This window comes from Xiphophorus hellerii, chromosome 21 (genome assembly GCF_003331165.1).
Source record: "Xiphophorus hellerii strain 12219 chromosome 21, Xiphophorus_hellerii-4.1, whole genome shotgun sequence".
Taxonomy (NCBI): Eukaryota; Metazoa; Chordata; class Actinopteri; order Cyprinodontiformes; family Poeciliidae; genus Xiphophorus; species Xiphophorus hellerii.
The window spans coordinates 16966355-16993406 of NC_045692.1; the positions used below are offsets into that span (position 1 = coordinate 16966355).

General features: G+C 40.9%; 1 protein-coding gene across 10 annotated transcripts in view; it reads right to left on the reverse strand.

Moving 5' to 3' along the window:
* The window catches only part of cacnb2a (calcium channel, voltage-dependent, beta 2a), a 69887-nt gene that overhangs the window by 24884 nt on the left and 17951 nt on the right, over positions 1–27052 (reverse strand). The window contains exon 1 of one of the 10 annotated variants that reach the window (XM_032551581.1): positions 25824–26175. The exons of 5 other annotated variants lie outside the window; for them this stretch is intronic. In XM_032551581.1, the coding sequence (XP_032407472.1) occupies positions 25824–25859 (36 nt within the window). In that variant the 5' untranslated portion in view covers positions 25860–26175. Of the gene's footprint in view, positions 1–756; positions 1623–14632; positions 14965–25823; positions 26176–27052 lie in introns of those variants that run through there. 4 more of the 10 variants (XM_032551582.1, XM_032551576.1, XM_032551577.1 and 1 more) reach the window with 4 other exon arrangements.

Here is a 27052-nt window from a genome sequence, read left to right on the forward strand (position 1 = left end):
TTTTATCCTTACCTGCACACTCCTGTGGCAGCCACTCACACAAGGTCTTTCATTCATCTCATTGCACCATTACACTCTGCTGTCTGAGTTAAAAATAGCCTCCCCTCAATCTGTGCATGATTAGAATTACCAAACCAAGATCATACCACTTCATCCTCTTCACTCGCACTATCTGACTTATGTAAAAGAGACAGCCCAGGAGGTGCTGTTGTTCTAGACAGAAAAAGGTGGGTCATATTCACGCCCTCCATCTTACGCAAAACCCTGCTGCTCATCAATCATCTGAATGTCTTTCATGTTTCCCACTTTGCTACAGAGGAGAAGAAATAAATAAAAAACAAACAGATCCAGTCTTACTAATCAGATTTGATTAGAAAAGCAATTAGTGGTAGTTTAACACCTGCTCAAGGTTACGAAGCCACACTCAAATGAAATGAAATTTACTGCTTACGAGGTACATTTGGTTCTGAAAGGTGCAGGTGAGCACACCTGGCCTCCCTCAGTGTCACCTTTAAATAAGAGATGTGATCATGAGCCCAGTGGGTCGCAGGGAAGTGATCTGGAGCTCTGCCCAGAATCTGACAGCCATAACCGATACCGACACACAACTTCTCATCACCACAACACTGCCACGCTGAACCCCAACACTTCGCACTAGTGATGGATGCACGGGAAAAGCACAGACTCCATGAATTACACACAAGTGCATGCACAGAAGCAACTTTCACGACAAAAACGGTAGAAAATCCTCCTTACGCAGGCATCAGAGCTCTTGACTCGACCTCCTTTGGCTCGTTTCAGCAAGCGGATCCAGGTGGCCTTCATGAGCCACACTGGTCATTCAGTGTCCTGAGCCACTGCCCCCCCCTGCTGCTACTACAACTAAACCAAACTGCACCGCTGAGGTGTCCTTTGCACCAGCTTTGCAGCAGCTGTCACTGCTTTGGCTACAGGTACATTCAACACTGTGGCTACATCGGCAGCTGGTTCCTCTTACGCCGGGGCTGTGAATGCTGCTTTCATCCCCGGATAAATAAATAGCTTTGGAGTCGGAGCTCCTTGTTCTGCTGCAGTTCCAGTTGGCTCTGCTATCGTCTGGAGAGCCAAAGCTCCAACTACCCCCGCTGCTGCTGCCGTCGCTGTTGCCAAAGATGGGGAATCCGCTGGAGCTCGCTGCCCCGCGCATAATCTCAGCAGCTCTCTCCCCCTCGTCTGCCTCAGACTCCTTGGTGGAGGGAGAGCTCGGCGTACCGCTGCAGGTGGTGAGGTTGACTCCCAGAGTGAGTCAGGTGGCAGCGATGCTCCTCATACCCTCCATCAAGCTTCCCTGTCCTGCTGCGTCGCTGGCTCCTCGCACTGCTCCGTGAGCAACGCGTGACGGTTCATCTGTGAGAGTCCCGGTGTGGCTGCATGTGACTGACTCTCCTGCCGATGATAATGAAGCTGCTGCTGGTGCAAGCTCTCCCTTTCTCACACCGTGACTTGGCTTGTCAGAGTGTCTCTTTCCGACTCCTTCTTACAAGCTCCACTGTGCCATTTCAGCATTTCTGCTTTCTCTACCTCAAGCCTTCTCCTCCATCACCCCTCTCCTTTTTTTTTCCTCGCACAGTCAGTCCATCTGCTCCTTGTGTCTCTGCTGCAATCATTTCTAGAAACTGCATGTGCTGTATGAATGGTGGTCATGAGTCAACAGTGCATACATTTAGGTTTCTTTTGCACTAAGAAATAGACTGTACTTTGCTGTATGTGCAATGTCAGTCTTGCAAAAGTATTGACACTCCTTTAAGATTTTAATATTAAAACAACAAACTTCAATGTATTTTATTGTGATTTTATGAGCAAAGCTATAAACACCCGAGGACACCAATAAGCAGCAAAAGATTGTTCCTTGTTAAATTCATTAAAAAAAAAACAAAACATGAATATACATTGACATCCATCACTGTTGCTCTGGCTGCATGTTTCTTCTCCAGAAAATCAATTTCTGCCTTGGTCTCGAGACTTTTTCTGCCACTAAATGGTTTTCTTCCAGGATTACCCCGTATTTAAGCTTCATTCACCTTCCAATTACTTCTGCTTCCCAGTCTCTGCTGAAGAAAAGCATCCCCCAGCATTATCCTGCCACTACCATGTTTTAATGTGAGTAGCATTACGTGAGAAAGTTTCTTTTTGTTCTCTTATGAGCAGAGTACCTTATTCCACATTTTCTACTTCAACCCAACATTTTTGGCAGTACTTTCTTGTTTCTCTTAACAATTGTTTTCTTTTTTTGCCTCTTGCCTGCTTCTCTGATTAGTGTCCTGCCAGTTTGGGCGGACGGCCATTTCTTGGAAGGTTTGACGTTCTTCCATGCTCCCTTTTTTCAGATGATGGACGGAACAGAGCTCTCAGATATGTCCAAACCTTGACAAATTGTATAAAATGATTTAAACTTTTCCATAACTTTGTCTTTGACCTCTCTGCTGTGCTGCTTAGCGGTCAGGATGCTGTTTGCTTTCTAAGGAAAATCCATTGAGGCCTTCACAGAACAGTTGTGTTTATACTGAGCTTCAATTACACTTAAGTGGACTCTACTGATTAAATGTAAGATTAAGTTTTAAAGTGACAATAAAACACGATGTTGTGTTGCTCCATCACATAAAAATGACGATATCTGAAAAAGTTCATGTTGTTCTTGGGGCCTGATACTTATTGGATTCTGGTTTGCACACATAATTACTTTAACAACGCTACTAATTAATCTAACAGTCATGTTTTGGGTTATGAGAGGAAGCCTGAGTGCCCAGACTGAACCTACGTATGTACAGAGAGAAAGATCTCCAACTTGGATTTAAACCCAGGATCTTTGTACTACAAGGCAACAATGCAACCAAATGTCCCACACTCTTGTATGTACATATGAGATTATAATTTTAATTTACTCTGTAATGAAATAAAATAGCTAAAACAAAGTAAAAACAAATCTTAACATTTTAGGAACAGTCCTTTCTAACTGCTGAGACGAAAACTTTGTTGTGATTTTGAGATCGATCAGTTGCACCACAGAAAAATTTGGCATCTTGACGTTCAGAGTTTTGCGATGATTCTGTAAAACTAAGGAAAGATTTTTGACAGGCCCGATGCCACGAATGTTTCACATAGTTGTGTAAATTAAGACTAAATTACATTATTAAGTAACCTGAGTACAGCTCATGTGATTACACAACTTATTGTTTAATCAAAAGCTCTCTTATCCTACAAGAGAACTTTCATGTACCTACAAGAAGAGATCAGGACAGAAGAATGAATAAGTGAAAACTAAGTATATCTGACAGGCCGTATTTCACACCTCAAAACGCATCGTATATGGTAATATCTAGATAAAGTATTTTCTACTGCAGATACATTGGTCAAAATATTCAGAAGAAACCTGGTGCTTCTGTCTTAACCATTGCTGCTCATTAAAATCAGTAAAGAGGTTTCATTTTAGTATAGATATTGTCCTCATATCAATAAATGCTGTTCGTGTGATTATAGCTTCTTTTGACTAAACAAGCCAATGAGGAAGGAAATTACATAAACTAAATAAGTTGTTTTTATTCTAAAGGTGAGCTGGTATGGACGGAAAATTATGACACAGACTAATGTCTTAAAGAAGTTACAGTACATTATAGTCACACCGACTACTGAGTAAATCATATCTGCAAGAAATCTTGTAGCATCAGCTCTACGCAACAACATCAGCATTATAGAACTCCACAAACCAATGCTTCTGTCGGAATGTCACATATGTTTTGATATGCCGTGTTGACACTTGCCACCGCTGCTCTCAGGGCAGGACGCAGATGCTCCGAACCAGAGAGGAGGGTGTTGACGCCGTCTGTGAAGGCTGCACTCTGCTGGCAACTCTGACAAAAACACACAGCGACAGAAAGGACCCGGGGCAACCTGACACTACAGGCCTCCCGACCCGATGCTGTGCTGACCCCGACGGCACAGCGTCACTCCCACAAAATCCGCTAATAATGATATGGCAGTGGTATGATGACATTTAAATCTTCTTCAGGCTGAGAGACAATGAGAGCTCTGTTTGAAGCAGCTGGTATCAAGAAACATCCATAAAACTGATTCTTGGAAGACACAAATTAATTCTAATAATGAAGGGTTCTTGCTGCCACTTCTTCAGCGTTGCATAACCAGGAAAAAATCTCCACAGTCTTTACGTTCGGGAAAACATCTCCTTGAAATGATTTAAAATGGGTTTAGAAATCTGTCCTTCCAATAAGTTATATTACAGAATCTCATGACATTCATCTAACACTATAATTAGGTTGATATTTGTTATTCTGGGTAAAATTTAACTGACTGCTTTTAGATAATGTACCATGAAATTTACAGCCAAACTAATTATCTTATCGTCTGCTAAAATGTTACATTTTTGGCTTGTTTAGGTAGAAAAATATGGGGCCAAAAAGAGATGCTAACCAGTGACTTTCTTGTTTCTTTGCTTCACTGCGCAAACATTTTTCTATTAATTGAAACTTGGAAAACTACATAAATGTCAGCCTTTGACAAAAAAGCAGCAATATCCTTGTTCTTTCTGACATGGTGATCATTTTGTCCTTTCAATAATCTAATACTTTTGCAGTTTTAGTTATTTTCCAAGAGGACAGTTTTGGTTTCATCAAGTCATAACTTGTCCTGGTAAAAATGAAGATTTGAACCACAATCAGTGGAAACAGTGTAACCCAAACTCTACATGGCAATTTATAAAATAAAGACAAGGAAGTCAAGAGAGCAGCAGATTGGAGACCCAACAAACCAGCACCTTACCCTGAGATTTAGAAGCTCTCAGTCTTTAGACCAGTCTGGTGAATGAGGGCTTGTTATAAAAACTTTAAATCAAAACACTAAAATGATGGAAGCATTAATATAGACATTTTACTTGGCTCTGACAAGAATGATTAACAATAACTACTCAACTTTAAGTTAAAAAACAACAGTCATACTGACTATGGCAAATCAACTTTGAGTTGCTATCTCCTTTAAAGTCAAAGTTGCAACCATTTCATGACACTCGCAGACAAAGTGTTTCAACTGTCCAACATATGGAGGAGGAGAAATCTGTTCACTTTACATATTTACACAGAAAGCTCATCCATGTTTCTGATCAAGAGGATGATTGTAGTAGAAGTGCTCACTCCACCAACAAAACAATCAATTCTGAGATTACAAAAGGGGATATTTCAGAGAGTGCTGTTAAAACATGCTGCATTATTAATCATAAATAGAAGAATACATCCAGTTTTGAAGTCCTGATTTAGACATGAGGGCTTTAAAATTAGTACGATTTTTGGGGGTTTTATTTAAAACTTGATATATCTCTACACTTTGCATTGTTGTGTGAGATTGGAACATTTGTATGACTATTTTATGTTTATAAATCATCAGCATATTTCCCAGCTCTAGAAATGAACAGATTTACAGTGGATAGGTATATAGGAACAGAATGTTTTATTAACAAGTATGAAATAGAGGAAGTCAATGATGAACTTGCAATGTACTGGGGCAAAATGGGGATACAATTTGGCAAGATTTTGACTGTCTTTATTTTTATTTTTGAAACATAAAGACAACTCTTATGAAGATGAAACATAAAATTTATCAAATGCTTATTTTACTCCAAAAACACAAGTTTGGAAATTTGTATTTAAATTGTATTTGTCTTCAGCCATCTTTAAGCTTATCTATAAGCAAACAGTTTTTTAATAATTTATTTTGTGAGGGAATTGATGGTTACTGAATAACAAAATATATATCTCTAAAGTATGTCTCGTGTGGTGAGGAACTAGAGCAAGAACTCTCTTCTTGAATGAATCCAGAGTGGGTGCTTGTACCAGACTATTAAAAATGTTCTATCCACCCAAGGAGGTTTTGAAAAGGTAATGATCCTCGAGTCTCCACTGTTAATCATGGTTCATTAAGCAGAGGTCCGCTCTCCAGGACCACCGGCGACTCCTACATGGAGCGATTGCATGGTAATGACTACATTAGAACATACAAATCACAGTTGTAATAGCGAGAGTGGAAGAAAAGGTCCTGAGTCAGCTTGTGCAGCCTCCTCTATCTGACAGAATCACTTACTGTGGCTGAAGCAGCTAAAGCAGCGCACCTCTTCATTGCCTGAGAGCTCCCATTTTCACATTAAGTCACTTTTATCATGGCTTTATAGAAGTCCACTAAAAAAATTGCTATCACGCAGAAAAGTTACGGTTGTTTCCGTGTGTGGTCCATTATTCAACCTTACATACTTGACTCTAAGCTGCACTCTCAATAATGTCATTTGTCATTTAAGTATCCCTCCATTACCTCCTTTTTCCTGTTATTTCATTTCACCTTATTCCATTCCTGTCTCTATTTTCTTCTCTCTCTCTCTCTGCTCTACTTCCACCCCAGTATTCCCAGTAGCTTTGACGTTCTTGACTCACTGGTTTTGCGCAAGCAGAGAAGATGGTTACGCATTTAGCCACTGACGTATTTCCCTCAAATCCCACTTGATGCTTTCTGTTTACTGCCATGAGCTCAGTCAAAGCTGTTTGCTTTAGTTCTGCAACAATATTTATCAAAATTCACTCACTGGGCCGTAGATTTGATCCGTATGATGATAGAAGCAGCAAAGGTGAGCGGTGATATACTGTATATAAAGAGATTCATAATTTAACTGTATTTTTACAGAGTTCCCACTAGAAAATAAAACCCTGTCTCTAGTAAGAATTAAGTGCTTGAAAGCAATAAGTACCATAAGACGTGAAGATATATCAATTATATACAGTATATACTGTACTTAATTTATATATCATCTGTAAATAGTTTTCTATATTGTCAGTGGGTAGGATACAGTAATATCTGTAGTTATTTTTATTTTATCCATGCAAGATAAAATGTGAAAAAATGAATGAAACTACGTACAATCATTTCAAAAATAACATTAAAAAATTCATATTTTATACCTTTTTGACTGTATTAATATTCTCTACAACATTTGTGAAACTAAGACTTCATTAAACCAATTTTAAGCATCAAAACAATTAATCCTAATGACTAAAGATGTTATACAAAACATGAAATATTTAATAAAAGACAACTTTTCTGTATTTAGTCCATATTATTTTTTATGTCTTTATCTCAAATCTCACTCTTAATTTAATTGCATGTTACGTTCTGAAGATTTGATCCAGATGCCGGTTTAGACCATTTGACTCATTATCAAACCAAAATAACAATGAGTAACTTCTAGTTGGTAGTAATTGTTAGTCAGAAGCACAAACAGCTCAGTCTTTGGTCAACAAATAGATCAAACTGCAAAAATATGATGTGACGAAAGAGCAAAATGACCAGGACTCCTGGGTGGCTGAGTCATACATCAGAGTTAAGAGACGAAACAAAAACATTCCTCAGTAAAAGGTTGAATAAGGTTTAGAAAGCGAGTGAAGAGAACCAAAAAAGATATTTAGAAAGCCTGAAGAAACATTAATAAAGACAATATGAAAAGATTAGAAGAGTATCTGGGTACTTTAATGCATTATGCAGTACATAAAAGGATAATATGAGTATTACACAATAACTGGAGTACAATCTGTCAAATTTACCAAGAAATTGCCCCAGTCTTTACTCAAAGACACCATATAAACTGGTCAGTCTACTTTCTGCTTTCCATCTTTTATTATAGCTGTCTAAAACATGCTATTACTGATGCCAAAGCCTCTAGAGATCATTGTGATACACTGTAGCTGACGGAAGCAAGTTGACAATAGGCTGAGCGAGTGTGCAAGCAGCTTCAGACGTTGAGTGACTCATTGCTGGCTAGAACTAAAGCTTCTTTTTTTTCCTGCCATCTGTCCATCACTGCCACTTCGGTTGATGCAGCGCAAAGTCAATTAAATTACAAACAGTGTCTCCTTCGTCAAGAAGGAGACAATGGCAGTAGACATGACAGCCAAGTGTGAGAGATGTGTTATTGCTACAATAATTGGTTACTAAACTTCTTACAATGCAAGAAATAAAAAGCAGGAGAGCGAGAACGGGGAAGAGAAACAGATTGATGGTGCATCTGTGCAAGAAAATGCCAAGAATGGGAGAAAGAAATTAAAAAAGACGTTTTGTACAATGCTTTACAGATGTCAAGGTGAGACTGACAGTCCCTTCAGGAGTGTTTACTCAGCACTACATGAACCAGTATATCAAATCAGAGAATCATCCAATGTACTCTGTCACCTGACAGGATTACTGACTGTTACTGTAGTTAAAAGCAAGTTGGGAAAGACCATAAACCAACATGGAGACTGGAAATAGTCTGGAAACTAAACAGACTATTTTGCTTCCAGACTAAACCTATTTGGTCCGAGAAGAACAAACAAGTTTATCATCTTTCAAAAATATCTGCCCGAATTAACTTTTGATATAAAACGATACTAATGGAGATTCACCAAGAAATCAAATGATGGCCAGAGACAAAATTCTCTGATAAGTGAATACTCCATAGGTAAGTGTTACAAGATTGAAGAGGCAATATCACTTTTTGGTGTGGTAGTTACTACTGAAAGAAGAAGTTTCAAAATTAACTAACTTCATAGACATGTCTTATGTAAAAACATAAATTTTGAAAAAGTTAAGTTTACAGGGTTTGTTTTTTAGTTGATGTTGTATTTGTAGTGACCAGTGACAACATGGGAAATCGGCAAAGAAAGTGAGAAAAAAAGAAATAAGGAATGAGAGAAAGAAAGAGTAAGCAAGGTAGAAAGAAAAACAAAAGAAAGAAAGGAAGCAACAAAAAAGAGAATCAACCGCTCCTTACTCTTACAATCAATAAAAGATTCACAATCTAATGCAGCTCTACCAATAAACCATTTTTTTCTCTCTAAAATATTAGGTCACAGCTTTTAATCATTCTAAATGTGTGTTACAGAAATAAAACATTATATTATATAATATTTTGTGTTGTACAAAATTAAATAGTTGTAATCTCTGCAAAAATTAATCTGTTTTCAATATGTTCAAAAGTAAAAGAAGACATTGAGGATGATTGCAAGAAAATCTGGCTTCTTAAGAGCAAAGTATAATCAAATATATACATTTAAACAACAATGGTGAGCTGGGATGCTCCTAGAGAAGATGAAAAATTTTATTTTTAGCATTTTCGATTCTTTGCGGCTAATAACCCTGAATCTGAAAGGGTACCCTACTAGTTCTCCAAAGCACCAATCAGATGCTAAACAAACAAGTTTAGTGAAGTTCAAACTGCTTGAGTGCAAGTGAAGTGAAATTCACATGGAAATGCGCAGCGCTGCCTCAATTAGATCAAGTTAACTAGCTGTACATTCTCTTTCAGGTTTCTCAGTGCAAAGACAGACAGAGCCATAATAGGATGAGAGCCAATCAAGACAACAAGGTAAGTAACAAGGCTTCCTGTGTGAGGCAGGCAGCAAATGATTGATGAGAACTGGCTCAGAGAGCAGAACGAGCTTCTTATGACTGTAAAAATATACAGTCCACTAACTGGTTCTGTCTGTAATTGTTCTCCATCTTTCATTTTCTGCACGCTGATAACAACACTAAGCAACAACTTTAAACCAGAGCTGTAGTTTAGAAAATGTTGAGGCTTTGCATCGAGACTCAGAAAATTAAGCAGTATTGCTTTAACGGTTTAACGCGCCAGTCAAAGGTTGACTGGATTCCAGTTACATCTCAAACGTTAAAGTTTATAGTTTAGATGTGTTATTTTTATTAAAAACACAAATTTTTAAGACTTTTATTGAGATGTGAACACCTATTTCCAACAACTATGAGAACAGCTGATTTTTGTTGAATGCTTAATTTTAGCACGTCCAATCCAAGGCCCAAACTGGAGTTTACCTCCTGAAATTTAGCAATATCAAATCAAGTTACCTTTTCACAGAGCTGGCTGACAAAGCTACACCTTAGTTTACAGAAGAAGATATGTGGACACTTTGAACAGCGACCCATGAGGACAACCTATATATAACCAAACTAGCTTTTGTGTGAAACTGATTCTTTAGGAACTAATGAGGAGCAGCAAGCCATAGATTAAGTGGTTTGTCTCATATAGCTCCAATTTCAAGTCAGCTGCAGAAACTTTGCATGCAACTAGCAGGAGATGTGAACACTGGAAAACTTTAACATTTATAGAAACATTATAAAGTCCATTTTAATCAACTACAACAGTTTGCAAAATGTTTAATTCCTCTTCAACATTTTTACATTGTGGCAAGTCACAACTACGGTACTAACTTCAGTGCATCGTTTCATATTTTATGTAATAAAAATTGTGGCTCAGTATTCGCAGATTCACCTATTCATGGATTTTCCTGTGGAATGTGAGTCCAAATTGATTGATGAAAATTCGTCTATCCACTCAATTTTCTGTCTGACATATTTGAAAGAAAATTCTATTCAATTCAAAAGTACTTTCTTTACCCCAAAGGGGAAATTAAATTGTGTCATTACTCTTATCATACAAGTATCTTCAAAGAATCGTTGTGGAGGGTTATTCTGTGGGCAGGAAGAATCTCCAGTTGCAGTCAGACTTGCAACATACCTGAAGAGTGAAGACGGTTTCTGTACGACAATCTCATGACTTTCAAAAGCTCCATATCAGGTAGCAGAGACAATATTCCACTACAACACGTGCTGGATGACATCATCAGTTCTTGGCAAGCACTACTACTCAACCTCATCTGCTTTTGCCGCTCTTTAAATCTGTCTGGCTGTACGGTTAGAAAGTCGAGCAGAGAGAGTGAGTTAAAACAATACCTTGTTGCTTGTTGATTATGCATCATGACAACTGTCCAAAAGAAAAAAAACATAAGAACAAAAATCATTCCAACTGTGCAATATCCAAAATCAGAGGGAGGAGTCCACTGTGGTAACTTAGACAGTAGTGCACCCAATTGTCTTTGAAAGCTACACAGATCAACAATTTAAGCAAACATAATGTGTTAACAAGTCAATTTTGTCAGGATCTGTGTTTTCTGTGTTCATTTAGAGTTTTTTGTGTCCTTGCGTCTCTTCGTTGTCCTGTCCTCCCCTTGATTGTTCCCAGGTGTGTCTCGTTCTGTCATTACCCTCCCATGTATTTAACTCCACCTGTGTTCCTTGTTCCTCGTCGGGTCCTCGTCAATGTTAGCTTCTTTGTCGTCAGTGTTTCCTTGTGCCTGCTGTTCGTTGTTGGACTGAGTTTATCCATTAAATCCATCATTTTTCATCATACCTGGGTCCGCTGCGCCTGCCTCACCACTCTCACCACCCGCACTTCATGACAGTAGGACCCGACCAGACCGAACGGTGAGGCTGCTCATGATGGACCCAGCTGCATTCAGGAGGTTCCCCCCAAAAGAGCAGAGCGGAAGGAGGCGGAGATCCGGCAGGGAGGAGAGGGAGCTAGCGGAAGCCCTCGCCGACCTGCAGCGGGAGCTTTTCCGGGGGACAAGACTGGTGTTGGCACCCCCCGGATACGGCCCCCGTCGATACCTCCGTCCGGGAAGCCAGCGACCTGAGCCGCCGGTGGAGCCGGCCCCTCGTCGTTTTCCGGAGCCGCCACCTCCGCTGTCTGCCCGGAGACAGCGACGTGAGCCGCCGGCAGACCCGGCCCCTCGTCGCTTTCCGGAGCCGCCACCTCCACGGTCAGCCCGGAGACAGCGACGTGAGCCGCCGGTGGACCCGGCCTCTCGTCGCCTTCCGGATCCGTCACCTCCGCTGTCAGCCCGGAGACGGCGACGTGAGCCGCCGGCAGACCCGGCCCCTCGTCGCCTTCCGGATCCGTCACCTCCGCTGTCAGCCCGGAGACAGCGACGTGAGCCGCCGGTGGACCCGGCACCTCGTCGCCTTCCGGAGCTGTCACCTCCGCTGCCGGTTCCCAGGCTCCGCTCCGGCTCGCCCCCGCAGCCGTTTCCCAGGCTCCGCTGCAGCTCGCCCCCGCAGCCGTTTCCCAGGCTCCGCTGCGGCTCGCCCCCGCAGCCGTTTCCAAGGCTTCGCTGCGGCTCGCCCCCGCAGCCGTTTCCAAGGCTTCGCTGCGGCTCGCCCCCGCAGCCGGTTCCAAGGCTTCGCTGCGGCTCGCCCCCGCAGCCGGTTCCCAGGCTCCGCTCCGGCTCGCCCCCGCAGCCGGCCCCGAGGCTCCGCTCCGGCTCACCTCCAGCCGGCGCACCCGAGGCCGAATCAGCCGGCGTTCCAGCCGGCGCACCCGAGGCCGAATCCGCCGGCGTTCCAGCCGGCGCACCTTCCGAGACTCCCAGTGTTCCTTCCGAGACTCCCAGTGTTCCTTCCGAGACTCCCAGTGTTCCACCCGAGACCCAGACCCCCAGTGTTCCGTCTGAGACCGAGACCCCCAGTGTTCCGTCCGAGACCGAGACCCCCAGAGTTCCGTCCGAGACCGAGACCCCCTGTGCTCCGACCGAGACCCCCTGTGCTCCGACCGAGACCCCCTGTGCTCCGACCGAGACCCCCTGTGCTCCGACCGAGACCCCATGTTCTCCACCAGAGACCCTGCCTCGGGGGGCTCGTCGTCGCCGTCTGTGGGCGGCCCCCGGGGCTCATCATCACCACCTCCAGTGCCGCGGACGGCCGCTGGACCGCCTCCTGGGGTCCCGCCTCCGGGGTTCCCGCCTCCAGCGCCGCGGACGGCCGCCGGACCGCCTCCGTGGTTCCCGCCTCCAGCGCCGCGGACGGCCGCCGGACCGCCTCTGTGGTTCCCGCCTCCAGCGCCGCGGACGGCCGCCGGACCGCCTCTGTGGTTCCCGCCTCCAGCGCCGCGGACTGCCGCCGGACCGCCTCTGTGGTTCCCGCCTCCAGCGCCGCGGACTGCCGCCGGACAGCCTCTGTGGTTCCCGCCTCCAGCGCCGCGGTCGACCGCCGGACCACCTCCATGGTTCCCGCCGCCGCGGACGACCGCCAGACCACCTCCGTGGTTCCCGCCTCCTTTGCCTCCGCCCACCTTGTGGGTAGTTTTTTGTTGTTTTTGGACTCTTGGCCCTTCCTGTGTTTCCGCCCACAATGGTGGGTTGTTTTTTGTTTTTTCTGGACTCTGGCCCCCCGTCCAGCGCCCCTCCGCCCACCCTTGTTGTGTTTTTGTTTTGTGGGCGTCTGGTAGCCGCCCTTGAGGGGGGGGTACTGTCAGGATCTGTGTTTTCTGTGTTCATTTAGAGTTTTTTGTGTCCTTGCGTCTCTTCGTTGTCCTGTCCTCCCCTTGATTGTTCCCAGGTGTGTCTCGTTCTGTCATTACCCTCCCATGTATTTAACTCCTCCTGTGTTCCTTGTTCCTCGTCGGGTCCTCGTCAATGTTAGCTTCTTTGTCGTCAGTGTTTCCTTGTGCCTGCTGTTCGTTGTTGGACTGAGTTTATCCATTAAATCCATCATTTTTCATCATACCTGGGTCCGCTGCGCCTGCCTCACCACTCTCACCACCCGCACTTCATGACAAATTTTTAGTTGTGCATTACCCAAATCAGATCTTAGAGTGACAAAATGAGAGCCATGAAAAGTCATACAGAAGACGATGATCTGGTCCAACAGAACCAAAGTTAAGCTTTTGTGTCTACACACTATGTGCTATATGTGGAGGAAAACAACCACTGAGCAAACCTTCTGACAAATTGGATGGCTGGAATGGCCCAGTCAAAGTCCAAACCTAAATCCAATTTAAACAGTTGCATGACTTGAAGATGCTCACAGACTCTCTGAAAGCGTTCTGATTGAGCTATAGCTATTTTGTGAGGAAAAAACATGCAAAGATCTCCTGTTTGGATGTGCAAAGCTGTTAGAGACACACTCCAAAAGACTTACAGCTGTAATTATAGTGAAAGGTGGTTCTACAAAATATTGACTCAAGGGGAGCTAAATACAGATGCATACCACAGTTTCCACATTTGCAAAAACAATTTGTCATTTATGATATCTTGTAATATACCGTCTTGCTCCAAAACATAATTGTGTAATGTTTATGTGAAAATCACTATAAAAACAGAGAAAATCCATATTATTTTAGGAGTCCTCAAATGAAATGTAAGCCTGATCATAAATGCAAGCATTTTCTGTGAGCTTTTATGGGTTTTTATCATAGTTTTATGTTTATTTCATGGGTTATTTACCTATAGAAGTGCTCATGATAACCACAGAATGCAATTTTTCAAACAGGATATGAATAACTTGAATCAGTGAAGACATCATGTCAGCTCATTTACGCCAACAGAGCTTAGAAACTTGGATTTTTGTGCCTTTTAGCTCCAAACGTAAAGTCTTAAGGCTAAACCAGGTTTTGTGCTCTCTGCCGGTCTAGTCAAACTTATCCTGGGTGTTTTCTTTTTCTCCCTTCAGCATTTGAAGCTCCTTCCTCCAATCCAAGCTCATACAGATTCCTAGTGGATGCCTTTGTCTTAAAACATAATTCGATGGGAGATTCACAAAATGCATCTTCATGAGCGTTTGCTATCTTTCCAGAAAATAAGATTGTCTTTGTACTGTTTGCCTCTTTAAATCCTGCATTTATCCCCTCCGTTCTCCAGCACTCCCAGCCCTCCCTCTTTGTTTAAACGATACAGGAATGGGGCTCCGAAAAGTTTAGCATATGTTTAAACAAACTCACCAGATCTGACTCCTCACTCGTAGAGTAAAACATTTCTAGCCAAATGAGCTGGGCAGGGAGAAAGCTCCTCAGCTACTGCTCATCTTCTGTCCGAATGCAAGAACTTCCAGCCAGCCGGAATACTTCGCACCTACAAACCCTCCTACCCCAGCTCCAGCGGGGAACAGCTCTTCCCGAGCAACCCGAGCATAGAAAGTTTTAGCCGGAGAAGGAAAGTTTGCTCCCCTCAGTCCTTGTTTGGCCTACTTTAGTCCCTGAGAGGCAGAGGCAAAGTCAACCGTCTTTCCCACGCTGAACTCCTTCAGAGCACTGCGACCGTCCTCCAGTCCCAAAAAACAAGCCCCCTCTGCCCCTCTCTCCTCCCACATACCCACACGCTCTCCCTGTCACACACACACACACTCTGCTAGTTAGGAAGTAAGATCTCCGACCAATGGGGCCAGCCTGAAAATTCCAGAAAACACCAAAAGCAGCTGCAGTGGCTTTTTATGTCTGAGCGTGTGATCTGCAAAGTTTATATGTGTTCTCCTTTGCTTTCAAGAGGCTCCTGAAAGATCTGAGCTGACTGTGTCGACACAACACATGGCTGCAGAGACCGAAATGTCAGGAAGTAATTATCTCCACAAGATCGAAAAAATGCCATATTTGCTTTCATCATCATTGGGATGAAAACCAGCAAACCCCCTCTGTGTGAACATTTGATGGCACATTAGCCTGCTTGTGTTTGACTCGAATTTAAAAGTGCGTTTCTCAGGAAGAGCTAAAGTACATTTACATAATGCAAGCTCCTCTATTAACATTACAGGCATATAAAAAGAACGGGTAAGTAATCAAGAGACAGAGCAGCTGGCTTGCATCTAACAAATGTAGCGGTTACTTGAAAGATTAGATCTATCTTTGTGATCTGGGATCAGACACCGTGTTGTGCTTTGAAATCAAAGCTGCTCAGAAGATGCAGGGAGAAACACTAAATATTACAGACGCAATAAAACACGAGCTAAACTCTTTTGGTCATGAGTTTCCAAAAATGTAACCCTAACTAATCCAAGTGTTCCGGTTTTAAAACAGAAGCAACAACTGAAGAAAGCAGTGAAGTCTCTGGAGGAGACTAATTTACACGTTATGTTCTTCCAACCTGTAGGATCGCCCAACTGCTGAGCTTTATTCAACTGTCTGCTAAACCCAGATTTGTAGAAAAATGTTTTCTGGGCAGCCCAACATAAATCCTAGATTATATTGTGTTTGATCATGGTTAGACCCTCTCTGAGGATTAGCATCAGGTTGTGTGTATGGCACGTGCAATTTGATGAATTGTTATCCCCATTTGACCGTAACAAATGTTTCAAGTCCTGTATTTGATCACAGCAGAAGTCGAAAACATTTTACTTTTCTACTCTTTCCAGTTTTAATGCAAATCAGATACGCAGAAAGGAAATAAACAGTTACTCACAAATAGCTACAGCATCCTTTGTGTTACATTAAACATGATTTTTTGTGGTTTTCTTACAAAAATATCTCTTTGCCGCTCTTCCTGTGAAGTGCGAGACTGGTTGTCCTCTCTAGATTATCCGGAGTCCTGTTATCGCTTCTCCAAACAATGCTCTCTTTACCTGGCAGGACAGTTTAGCTGAGCGGCCATGTTTTGACCTCTTATTAAAACCTGACCCTGCCTCATGCATCTTCATAATGCTCCACATAACTCTGTTCTCTAAAGTCATCTAACAACCTCTGAGGCCTCAACAGTACAGCTCATCGGCTAATAGTTCCGCTGGATTTGATTTAGGGGTATCATAGTAGAACATAAACCATTAATGTCATTATAAAGAAAAAAATGCCTGCTTCCAAGTTATTCAAGTTCATCTCTTTCCCATTTTTTCAGTAAATATCCATGAAAGCTACAGGACTAAAAGTAACTGTGATATTTACATTACTTGGTTTGATGTCTCTGTCACGTTTCCGTAAAACGCAAGTCATTTCAATACATTTTGTAAAAATGAAAGACAAATTTACTCTCTTAGACGATAGATGGAAATTATGGCTTGTTTGTCACTCTTCTGCAGCTACAACTGACACAACCAGGAGTTTATTTGATCCAACAGCCCAGATTACGTTACATCAAACACAATATAAAAGCGTTTTATTGCAATTGGCTCTCTTTGAATGAGCCATCTCAGTAGGCTTGAGCAGATCAATGTCCTACAGCTCAGAAAGCAGGCATTGCTCTGCCTTTGGCCTATTGATCAGTGTCCATGCACGCAGTGACGTCAGCAGACATTCACACTGACAAACACACGCAGACAAACATTGGTACCAGCTTACAGTAATTGGACCATGTGAGGGAATCAATATAACATCCCATAGAGAAGTAAACTGCCAGCAGTTGTTTCCTGTAATTACAAAGTCACCTTGTACTCTATGAAGCAAATGACATGGTTCCCTACCTTGGTGATCACTGCATTATAAAGAAATTAGTTATTTATTGCCTGCCTTTACATTCAGGCAATATTTTTGTAAAACATTTTGCAAGCAATGAACCCCCGCAATGACTTTAACAGGTAAAATAGACAATAGATACTACTTTTAGCTATGTTTTGTTAAAATCTAGAGGTTACATGACAACATTTTACTATTGTGTGGATGGTCTGACAGCCACTGCATCATATGCATCATATGCAGAAAGCAGAAGTCATGTTTGTAAGGTTTTTCATTTTGAGGCTGATTCCAGTTGGTTTCCTCTTATTTTTTTATTTAAAATCTGATATTGGTCCATGATGAACATTCAGTGCAGTAAAGTATTTGTCCCATACAGATTCCTTCTGTTTTAAAATGTTTCAGATCATCTAACACATCGAGACATCAGATATAGACAACTTAAGTAAATACAAAACTGATTTTAGAATTACTTTAACAGAAAAAAGCTATGTAAACCTAATTCATTATATATTTCAAACTGTCCTTTGTGTTACAGTGAGAATTAACCAAGCTCAATTCAGCAACAAGGCAGTTCAAAGTGCTCCACATCATAAAAAACATAAAAATGCAAAGTCATATAAGACACCACACAGTCACCAATTAACTGTAATTAACTCCAGGAGTGGTGTAATGGTCTGGGGCAGTTTCTTGACCTTAAGCTCAAATGCTGTGTTCACTGGCTTACTCAAAGTCTGGCTTTTTAAATCCACCTTAACCAGGCTGTTCATGCTTGAAAACCCAATAAAATACAGATGATTACGTTAAATTAATTCTGAAAGAAGACTGAATCAAAGTTCCTGCACAGCAATGTAAAAGATTCATTATCACCATCCACCAACACTTAAAAGCTGATGGTAGATGTTAATGAAAAGGGTTAAACAAACACAAATGTAAACATTTATTTGATCTGGAACATTTCAGTGTCACCAAAAACAAAATAAAAAAAAAAAAGAAATCTGCAAGGTGGTGAACACTTCTTTGACAGCAATGTTTATAATAACAAAGCTCTCCAAAATTAGATTACAGAACATCTCACTGTAAGTAAACATGCAAATATCATCCAGGTTATTGTATTATAAAATATAAAATCCTATTGAAAAAGATTTATGGTTTATCATTTTGTTTTGTTAACCAGATTACAGATGTTTAATCTTTTCAGTTTTTGAATACCTGAAAATGTAAAGAGTGTAATACAAAAAACAATCTTCTTGTACTCTGTTAATTCAAAATAAACTGAAGTCCAGTGTTATATAAAGTTTAAACTAAAGGTCCATTTCTAAATTATTTATTATCAAGCCACAAACGGTCTTTTTGTACACTTTTACTTCAGATTGTGTCTCGTTGCTCCTACAATATAATGAAGGTATCTCAGTTTTCCAAGATACATGTTTTAATATATTTAATAGAATGCAAATAGGCAAATTTTCTACAAATAATTTGTAGTCAAGTTCCACAGGAATTAAAAAAATAAAAAATAAAATCAGTGAATAAGCACTAAGATGTGAATAAGTGCAGATTGTATTTAAATAAGTCCTTCCTCTACAGATTCAATTCAGTAGTCACCACTCAGAGGCACGTTCTCTAAGACGGAAAGTGGAAAATAAAAAAAAAGATAATTCTACACTAAGAATGTATTTTTATATTGCCCAGCTTAAGCCTGATTAACAGAGATTACAGCCACCACTTGCTTTTAAAATAAACAACACATGTGATAAAACATACAAGATAATTCATTAATCTACAACTAAAATTATAAATCAAGCTTACAGATTTTTACACGACTTATTGCCAGTGACAGAGACTATGTCCAGTACTATAAACAGGGTTTTGCTCTCTGTCAAAGGTGCTATGGTAACATGGATTCAATGCGTAGTAAACTGAAATAGATCCCCGAAAGGCTTAAGAGCACTATAAATATATGACTGAGAAAATATCAAGAAAGGCCTCTCCAAAGGGGTCATGCTTTGCCAAGAATGCCATTACACAGATGAAACTCTCCAAGAAGCCTTCAAGTGCTGCTGGATCTTTTTTTTTTCAGTCTCAAAAAATAATCTCACAACTGGTTATCATTTGACAAAAAGGTTATTATCTTATCCTACTTTTCTTTAGAGTGCTGCAATCAGACATACATAAAGATCAGAAGTTGGTCGGTTTTCTTATATAGTTTAACCTAACGGGTACATCAATTCCTTTGTTTTAAAACCAAAAAGCATCAATTATTGATATTGCTGCAAAAGCAGCAAGACATGCAGATGATGAGTTATAATAATGGATACAGAATAGCTTACAGTAATATTTTTTACGTAAATGTGCTGCTTGCACAAAATAATATGCCTTTTTTGCCATTCTATGCTGTACGGAGCAGCACTTAATGACCTGATAGAGGAGCTGCTTCCCATCTCCAGTTTTCATTGTGCTAGAGGCGGAGTACTCACTGGTCCATCAACACTTTCAAACTTAAAAAAAACATTCATGCTTTTTCACTATGGGAGGAAGCCGGGGAAACTAGAAAGAACCCAAACATACACAACACAGGCCAAACCCCTGGTCCTAACAACTGCTCTGCAGTCGATCAGACAGTGACTGTCATGTCATAAGGACCTCACATGAGTCCATATCTACTAGAGACGGAAAATTTGTTGCGTTTTGTTTAGACATTTACAATTATTTGTCAGGATAGACGATATGAGAGAGAACAGAAAAACCCTCGATCTTAATGTGCTTGATTAACAAAAATCTAACATATTACGAACTTCCAGGGATTAGTTTCTATAGAAAAATAACCTAAATCTATAACATCATTAAGATCAGAGTTGCATGGACCATGCCAGGCTTTATATGCCTGTGATTGTAGCCCACTGAAAACCCCAGAGTCGGCAGCCAGCATCAGACTGACATTACAGCACATGCCAGGATGTCTGAGCCCTGGGACCATCTCTAATTACAGATGAGGAAAGAAAGCAATGAAGGTAAAAACAGTAAAAGAAAGATTAGAAGGAAAATACTGCGCTAAGCAAAATAAACAGAAGCAGAGCGTGAGATGGAAGCCGCATCTGCTGTATCTTCTGTTATCACCCCGAGCAATTAAAGAGTTTGACGGCTGTTTCTTCCTCTCCACCACTGGGCATCCCACTACCGCATAAAACAGAGCTAAAAGCAGCTCTAAAGCTGGTCACTCCTCACAGAAATCAGGCTACCACTCAGATATTACACCCTGAATTACAAACCAAGAGATTTCCAAAAGAATTCAAAACAAAACTGAAAACTTGGCACAAACTTACCCTTTCCAAAAAGTGTTTTGTCCGCGGAGACAAAGGAAGCAAGTCAAGCAGGTCAACGGGAATGAAAATCATGAGCTCAGAGGTAGGAGCACTTGATGACTTATGAAGTGCTGACATGTAAAACGGTGTGCGACGTCTAGCGCTGCTTATGGTGCTAACTGAGTCACTTCACGCTCGCTGAGCACATCAACGCATCGGCTGTTCCACATGGAGTCATTGGAAAAATCACTCCAACAGGCAAGCTAGAATTGCTGCGAAAAATGCAGTCACGCATGGGATCAGGACAAACGGAGGCAGAGGGTGGAGTGGGCTGCGGGTCTACAACGCTTTCATAAAACAAAAACAGAGTAACTCAGTAAACAGAACGGAGATAACTTAATAAAATATACAGACTGATAGAGCGTGAATTAATGCAATGAACTTAAAGGAGAAATTGTGTTGCCCTAATTCAATTTCCTGACAGTCACTTCAGTCTTTTCATCAGCTTTCTGAACGTGGCTTTAGTTAAAGAATGAAAATGTCAGAAAAATCCTCTGGGACGGCTGAACTTTATTACGGTTAATCAGATTCACAAGAACTAATGGCAGATGTGAACTCAAAAAAGTGACTGCTGAAACTTAATCAGAGGGTTCTTCAATCAAGTATTAGTTTTCAGAGTCTAGATACTTATCCGACCAGGTTACTGCAGCTTTTTTTATTTTTCTCTTGTATAGGATTCATGTCGCATTAAAAGTCAACAATAATCTCAATTTCTAACTCACAAAAACTTGAAATGATTACAAAGCCGGTTATTTTGCAGCCAAGTTTGAACAGTCATGCCTATCACTGTCCATTTGTGTCCGTTTCTGTTTCCTTTGGACGCAACAAAAGCAACACCACAGTCCTACTGTCTGAGGTGCTTAGTAACATCCATTCTTCTCCATATATTGTGCAACTTTACAATCAGGAGGACAAAATTCAAATTGCTCAAAGAATTCAAAATTCAAAGAACACCAGAAGAGGTGACTGTTTGCATCCAGTTGATCCCCCAACTCTTGTAACGATCGCTTCTTTAAGGAGATTTAAATCCTCATCAGTCTTTCAGCATATCAAGGGTTAAAAAAGGAAGCCTGAACTCAACATACAAAAATACTTTTGTACATTGAGGGTGTGTTTAAAACACATTTCTGAGGTAAAAGGTTTACTTTGGCAGTGGGATTTAGTTGGAAATTTATTTCCCTTAAGTTTACAGGGGATAAAATGATTTCTGATGTCTTTCAGGGTCTACAACATTGTCTTTATAGAGTAAATCCTTTTAGGAAAGTAGATTTTAAAACTTAAAAATGTGCAGAGGACTTTATATGACTAGGCCTTCCAAAGTATGCATCAGTTTTCTAGAACAGAGGGGAAAAAGCTGAAACATTCTCTGAATGATTCAACAGAGGGTTTGGCGTGCATGAGCCTGTTTTTCTGCTGGACCCGAGTTCCTCATCTCCAAAACAGAAAGACGATCCTGCAGATTGTCTTTCACCAACAGCAATCTGCAGAAAAAAGGCAGCAACGAACCAGGCAAAAAGTCCATTAAGAGTAGATTCTGTGGAACAGACCTTATCCATTAACTATCTTAATCGTGATGCACAAACATCAGCACAGATGCCACAATAAAAGAATGGGAACTATCACTGAGACAGAAGGTGCAGTGAATAATCAAGGGATAAACCCTGGATAGAGAAGCAAGCAGTAGATTTACATAGAAATGACTTTTGTTTTTACCTTTTTCTTCTTTGACATGCTTGCTCTCCCACAACGAGCAGAACACCTGTGCCGTCTTTCCGCTCTGCAGCGACTGTCATGAATTATGCAAACCCTGCATAAGTTTTTTTTTTCCCTGTTCGCAGTACCAGGACCCAGGGATGCAAACATCTGACGCCTGGCATTATTAAAACAAAAAAACTGTCGTTCTCAGTCAGAACAGACAACGGTGACTACTCCTCTGCCTGCCAAGTTGCTCTTAAATAAATACATTTGGTTTTCCAGCTGTAGATGAAACCTACTGCAGAGGAGGTAAGCTGTCAGCATATTGAAGACCTCAGTGTAGAGTGAAGTCGACTGAAGAGTCTCAACAGAGGCAGATCACACACTGACATGGACTCAAGTTGACACACAACCAAGTGTTTAAGCTCTGTGGTGTCATGGTTAGCCCTGCAGTGTTTTTTTTTTTTTTTTTATCTGGCTTGGCATTAAGCTTTAATTTGATAGCGTGACATCTGGTACATGGGCCACTCAACCTTCAGAGACAATCTAAATCAGCATGAAAAAAACAAACAAAAAAAAAACCACATGCACGCACCCTGCAAACACCTTAAAACTCCCAACAGCACTCAGCAGTTAGCAGCAACGTTCAGTCACAGTGTCACCATAATGCTGAGCGGCCTGGACTTCTGCTGTAAAACATGTGACCTCCTGCAGCTGTGCATCCGTGGTCAGACAGACAGGCAGGCAGGCAGTAACAGCACCATCTGGAGTTCTAATCCGCCTGGCACGGCTCACCCCGGTGATTATAAACATGGTCCTCAGAGTCATTAGGCTTATTGGACAGACAAGTGGACGCACTGGATGGGAGGGTCGCAGAAGGGTAGACGCTGAACCCAAAAAGTTTTAACCGAGAAAAAAAAAAAAAGGTAATGCAAGTTGACATGTGAGGAAAAAAAAAGTTTTGCTTACTTAAAAATGAATTTGTATTTTAGGTAAGACTGATGAAGCACAATTACTTAAATGTGGCAATAAATTTTTTCCACTGGTTGCAAAAGTTTGATAACTCAGTGCATGCAGTTACTTTCATCTAGATGAACAACAGTTGAACAGAGAAGGATTGGAAAGACCAGAAAGAGAGCTTTATTTTTTTTTAACTTAATGTAACTTTTCACAACTCTTTTATAATGTGGGACTTATGATTTCTTGAAGAACAGGCCTTTAAATGATTTTGTCTTGCAATAAAATGTTAGAGCCTTTAGACTGGTGCAGAGGTTCACCCTATAAAAGAGCAACACTAGACATACAGTTAGAGTTATAATGCTATGGTTTAGATCAGATAAATGTATGATAATGTCCTATTCAAAGTCCAAACCTAAAACCATTTCATAATCTGTGGAAAGACTTGAAAATTGTTGCTCTAACATATGCCTAATGCAGTCAGACAGAGGTTGAGTTATTTTGCAAGTAAGCATGGGCAAAAAAAAATATCACTAAATGTGTGAAACATCTCAACTTACCCTGCTAGAACTACCAACTATAAATCAGTATCATGCTCGATAGTCCAACAAATACATTTTTTATGTAAAAGACTGTCTAAAAAAAAAACAAATTTGCTCGGTCTCTCAGAAGCCAGCCTATTGTGCACAATTTGGAGGTGTGTGCTTTTGTCCTTATGTGGGACGCCTTTTCCAAGACATTTTTCAATCTGTGAGGGCAAGGGAGCCTCATCACTTTATTGATCAGCTAGTAAAGCATTCACCACATTCCCCAAAGTACTGGTTACTGGTCCAAATCATTGAATTCAGGAGTTCCAATCACTTCCAAGACCAAATGTAGAGAAAATGCTGCACATAGGCCTGCAGGCTGAATCGACAAATATTTGTCAAAGAAGTGGTTGTTTGCAGGAGCTCAGTGAAATTAATCATGGTACTGGGTTAAGATGCCACGTGTGTACAGTCATGAGTTTTCCCCCAACTGCATATTAGTCATCTGTTTATTTTATGACAACATGGATGTGACTGGAAATGAAAGCAACTCAGGAACTAGGTGGTACATGTGGTGCAGAGGTCAGCAGACAACAAGCTCTTTGTGTGTTCAGAGCAGCCTGAAAAAATAGGGTGTACAGAACTTCATTAAACATGCTTTCATGACCAAGCAGCTGCATCCAAATCTTACACCAAGTGCAAACCAAACTGCCAGATAAACAGTTGTGAAGAATGGCACCATGGGACAGTTTCATGCTCCCAACTTTATGTGAACAGTCTTCTCTTCCAACATCAGTGTCTGATGTAAAATATAACACTTTGTGCATTAAATCTACATGGGTTTCCCTCTTTTGAATTGCATTATTGAAATAATAATATTAAAAAAATCAATGAAAAGTTCATTTATTTCAATTTTTTCTCTTGGTAAGCAACATTTTTTGGTCTTTATTCATAACAATTGTAGAAATATGTATAAAAAAATAGTTGGTACTATTGCCTTGCATCAGGTTCAAAGTTTGAATCCTGAAATGAGGTCTTTCTGCACAAAATTTGTATGTTTTCCCAGTGTATCTGTGGGTTCTCTCCGGGTACTCCGATTTCCTCCCACAGACTGTGGGTGAGGCAGGGTGTGAAGGAGAGGGTAGCTCTCCCACCCCAAGAATATATTTTATTAGGTTAACAACCTCAACTTTCCAGCTCTGTCTGTGCAGGAGTATTTAGGTTCAGGGTGAGGACACAAAAAGCAGCAGCATGACATATGTGCCATATGGATAGGTTGAGGGAAAGTGGAGCAGTGTTTCCCTCCGGAGGAAAACACATAAGTACATCTCTATGCACATGTCCATGTGTACACTGTGCTGCACAAAAATGACAATTCAAACTGCTAATTAATGGAAAGTGCATAAGATGAAGTTAAATTAGGCTTTAGACGCCCCGTATGAATACAATCTTGGTATATTTCTATGTTATCACCAAGTCTGCTGACTTCACTTTGTTATGCAATTTGATTTGGTTTGTATTTACGCTACACCAGTGTGGGTAAATCTGTTGACTCTTTGTTAATTACATTAAATAAAAAGCTACAGGTAGCACATCTTTTTATAAATAATCAGTAAATGTGTCAAGAAAATCATACAGGAAGTGCATCCAATCGTACGCCCTAACTCCATCCTATATTTCCTGCCACTTCTCCCCCACTTCCAAGTAGTCGATTTCATCCCCAGCAAAGCCACTCTCATTATAATCTCCCCTGATCCATCTGCACTGGCAGGGAATCAAATATCAAACACGCACATGTTAAAAAAAAACCTGACTTATGAAAAAAAGACACTGATGTATCTGTTGTAATTATTCATGTTTTCACCAAAAGTGTAAACCTTTTCTCAGAAGCTAGAGCTCGTTTTCTAAATTATCTTGACAATGTGACTTGTTTTTTTGTAAAATAGGCAGTTTTAGCAGCCTCAATGACTAGATTTCATAAAGTGGACATGTAGTAACTTGTAGTTATATAATAACTAAATCTCTAAGCCCCTCTTTGGAACAGCCAAAAGGTTCCAAAGCATTAGAAATCAAGGATAATGCACACCAGAAATACAATACAGCTCATCAGTTTCAATATACAATGCTACATATTGTGATTTCAGCTGCTCTGGAGAAAAAAAAAGAAATCACTCAAATTAAAATCAAAAGGGTAAAATTATACAAAGATTCACCACTTACCCATGAGACATTTTTATTCTTGTTTTGTTTGATCATGGCAACAAGTGCGGGCCGGTGGGGTTGCGAGAGGAGCCCAGGTCCTCAGCAGATATCAGCCCAACAACCTTTTTCCTGGGCGTGTCTGAGCAGGTTCAAAGGTTGATGGCACGAGGGTAAGTCAAGCTCAGCCATGGGTCATTTTCTATCCTGCAAACCCACAAGGCAACTGTGTCCTCGCTTACTGAATAATGCATCTGACAAGTCTCCAGTCCCACTGCATGGACTAATAAGAAAGTTCACAGACTTCTTCAGGCTTCTTGATGAGGCAAAAAGCCAAAACTGGGTAAAAATGTTCTGTATCTCCTTCTGATGCCAGCGCTATGTGACCTGATGGACTGGTTATGAATTTAAGCTTACTATTATGAAGCATCCCTTCAGTTTTAACCCCGCCCTCCTGAGCCACAGCATGTGCCCAATCGCAGAGCAGATTGCCGTGGCCAGCTCCCGAGGGTGAGCTTATAGAAGTATTAGGATGAAGACGGTGACTCTCTGGAGGAGAGAACAGAGCTCTCCATTGTCAAGTACACAAGACAGATATCAGTGAGTACATAAACAAGAAACAAAAAAAAATTCAAATTGGAGTCTACTGTAGTTTCCTTTTCCACTCATTACGGTCCAGTATTTTCTGCTCTTACTCTCCCAGGGGTGCATTTTGTCACCTGACTACTATCTGTTGTCATGGTGCCCTTTTGCTAAGAGACAAATACCGGGACAGATATTAAGAAAAAAGCTAGGCAGCTCTGCCTTTGATGTCTTTTATAATAGCTTTTATTATATTAAATCCTCTCTTTTATGAACCACAAGGAATAAATGAGACTTTGATCTTAACCCCTCTGGATTCCTGCTTCACTCACTTTGTTACAGCTTCCCCTGTCACTTACACTAAAAGAGCTACACAGTTTGATTTTATTTTATTTTAAAAGCTAAACTTGGCTGGAATTGATCAGCATCTGCAAAAATGGTTAATGTCCTATACAACAAAACAACATCTATCTGGAGTTAATGCATTTTATTTTAAATCAGTTTTTATGTATATTTGATGTAACATTACCTGCAAAAAAAGGACTTCATCAAGATATTGAGGTCATGCCATTGCTCTTATAATGGCATTATGCTACTGTCTCACCGAGTAACAATAATATTAGTTGTGGATTGTTCAAGCTGCATACTTAAATAAGTAAATAGGAAGG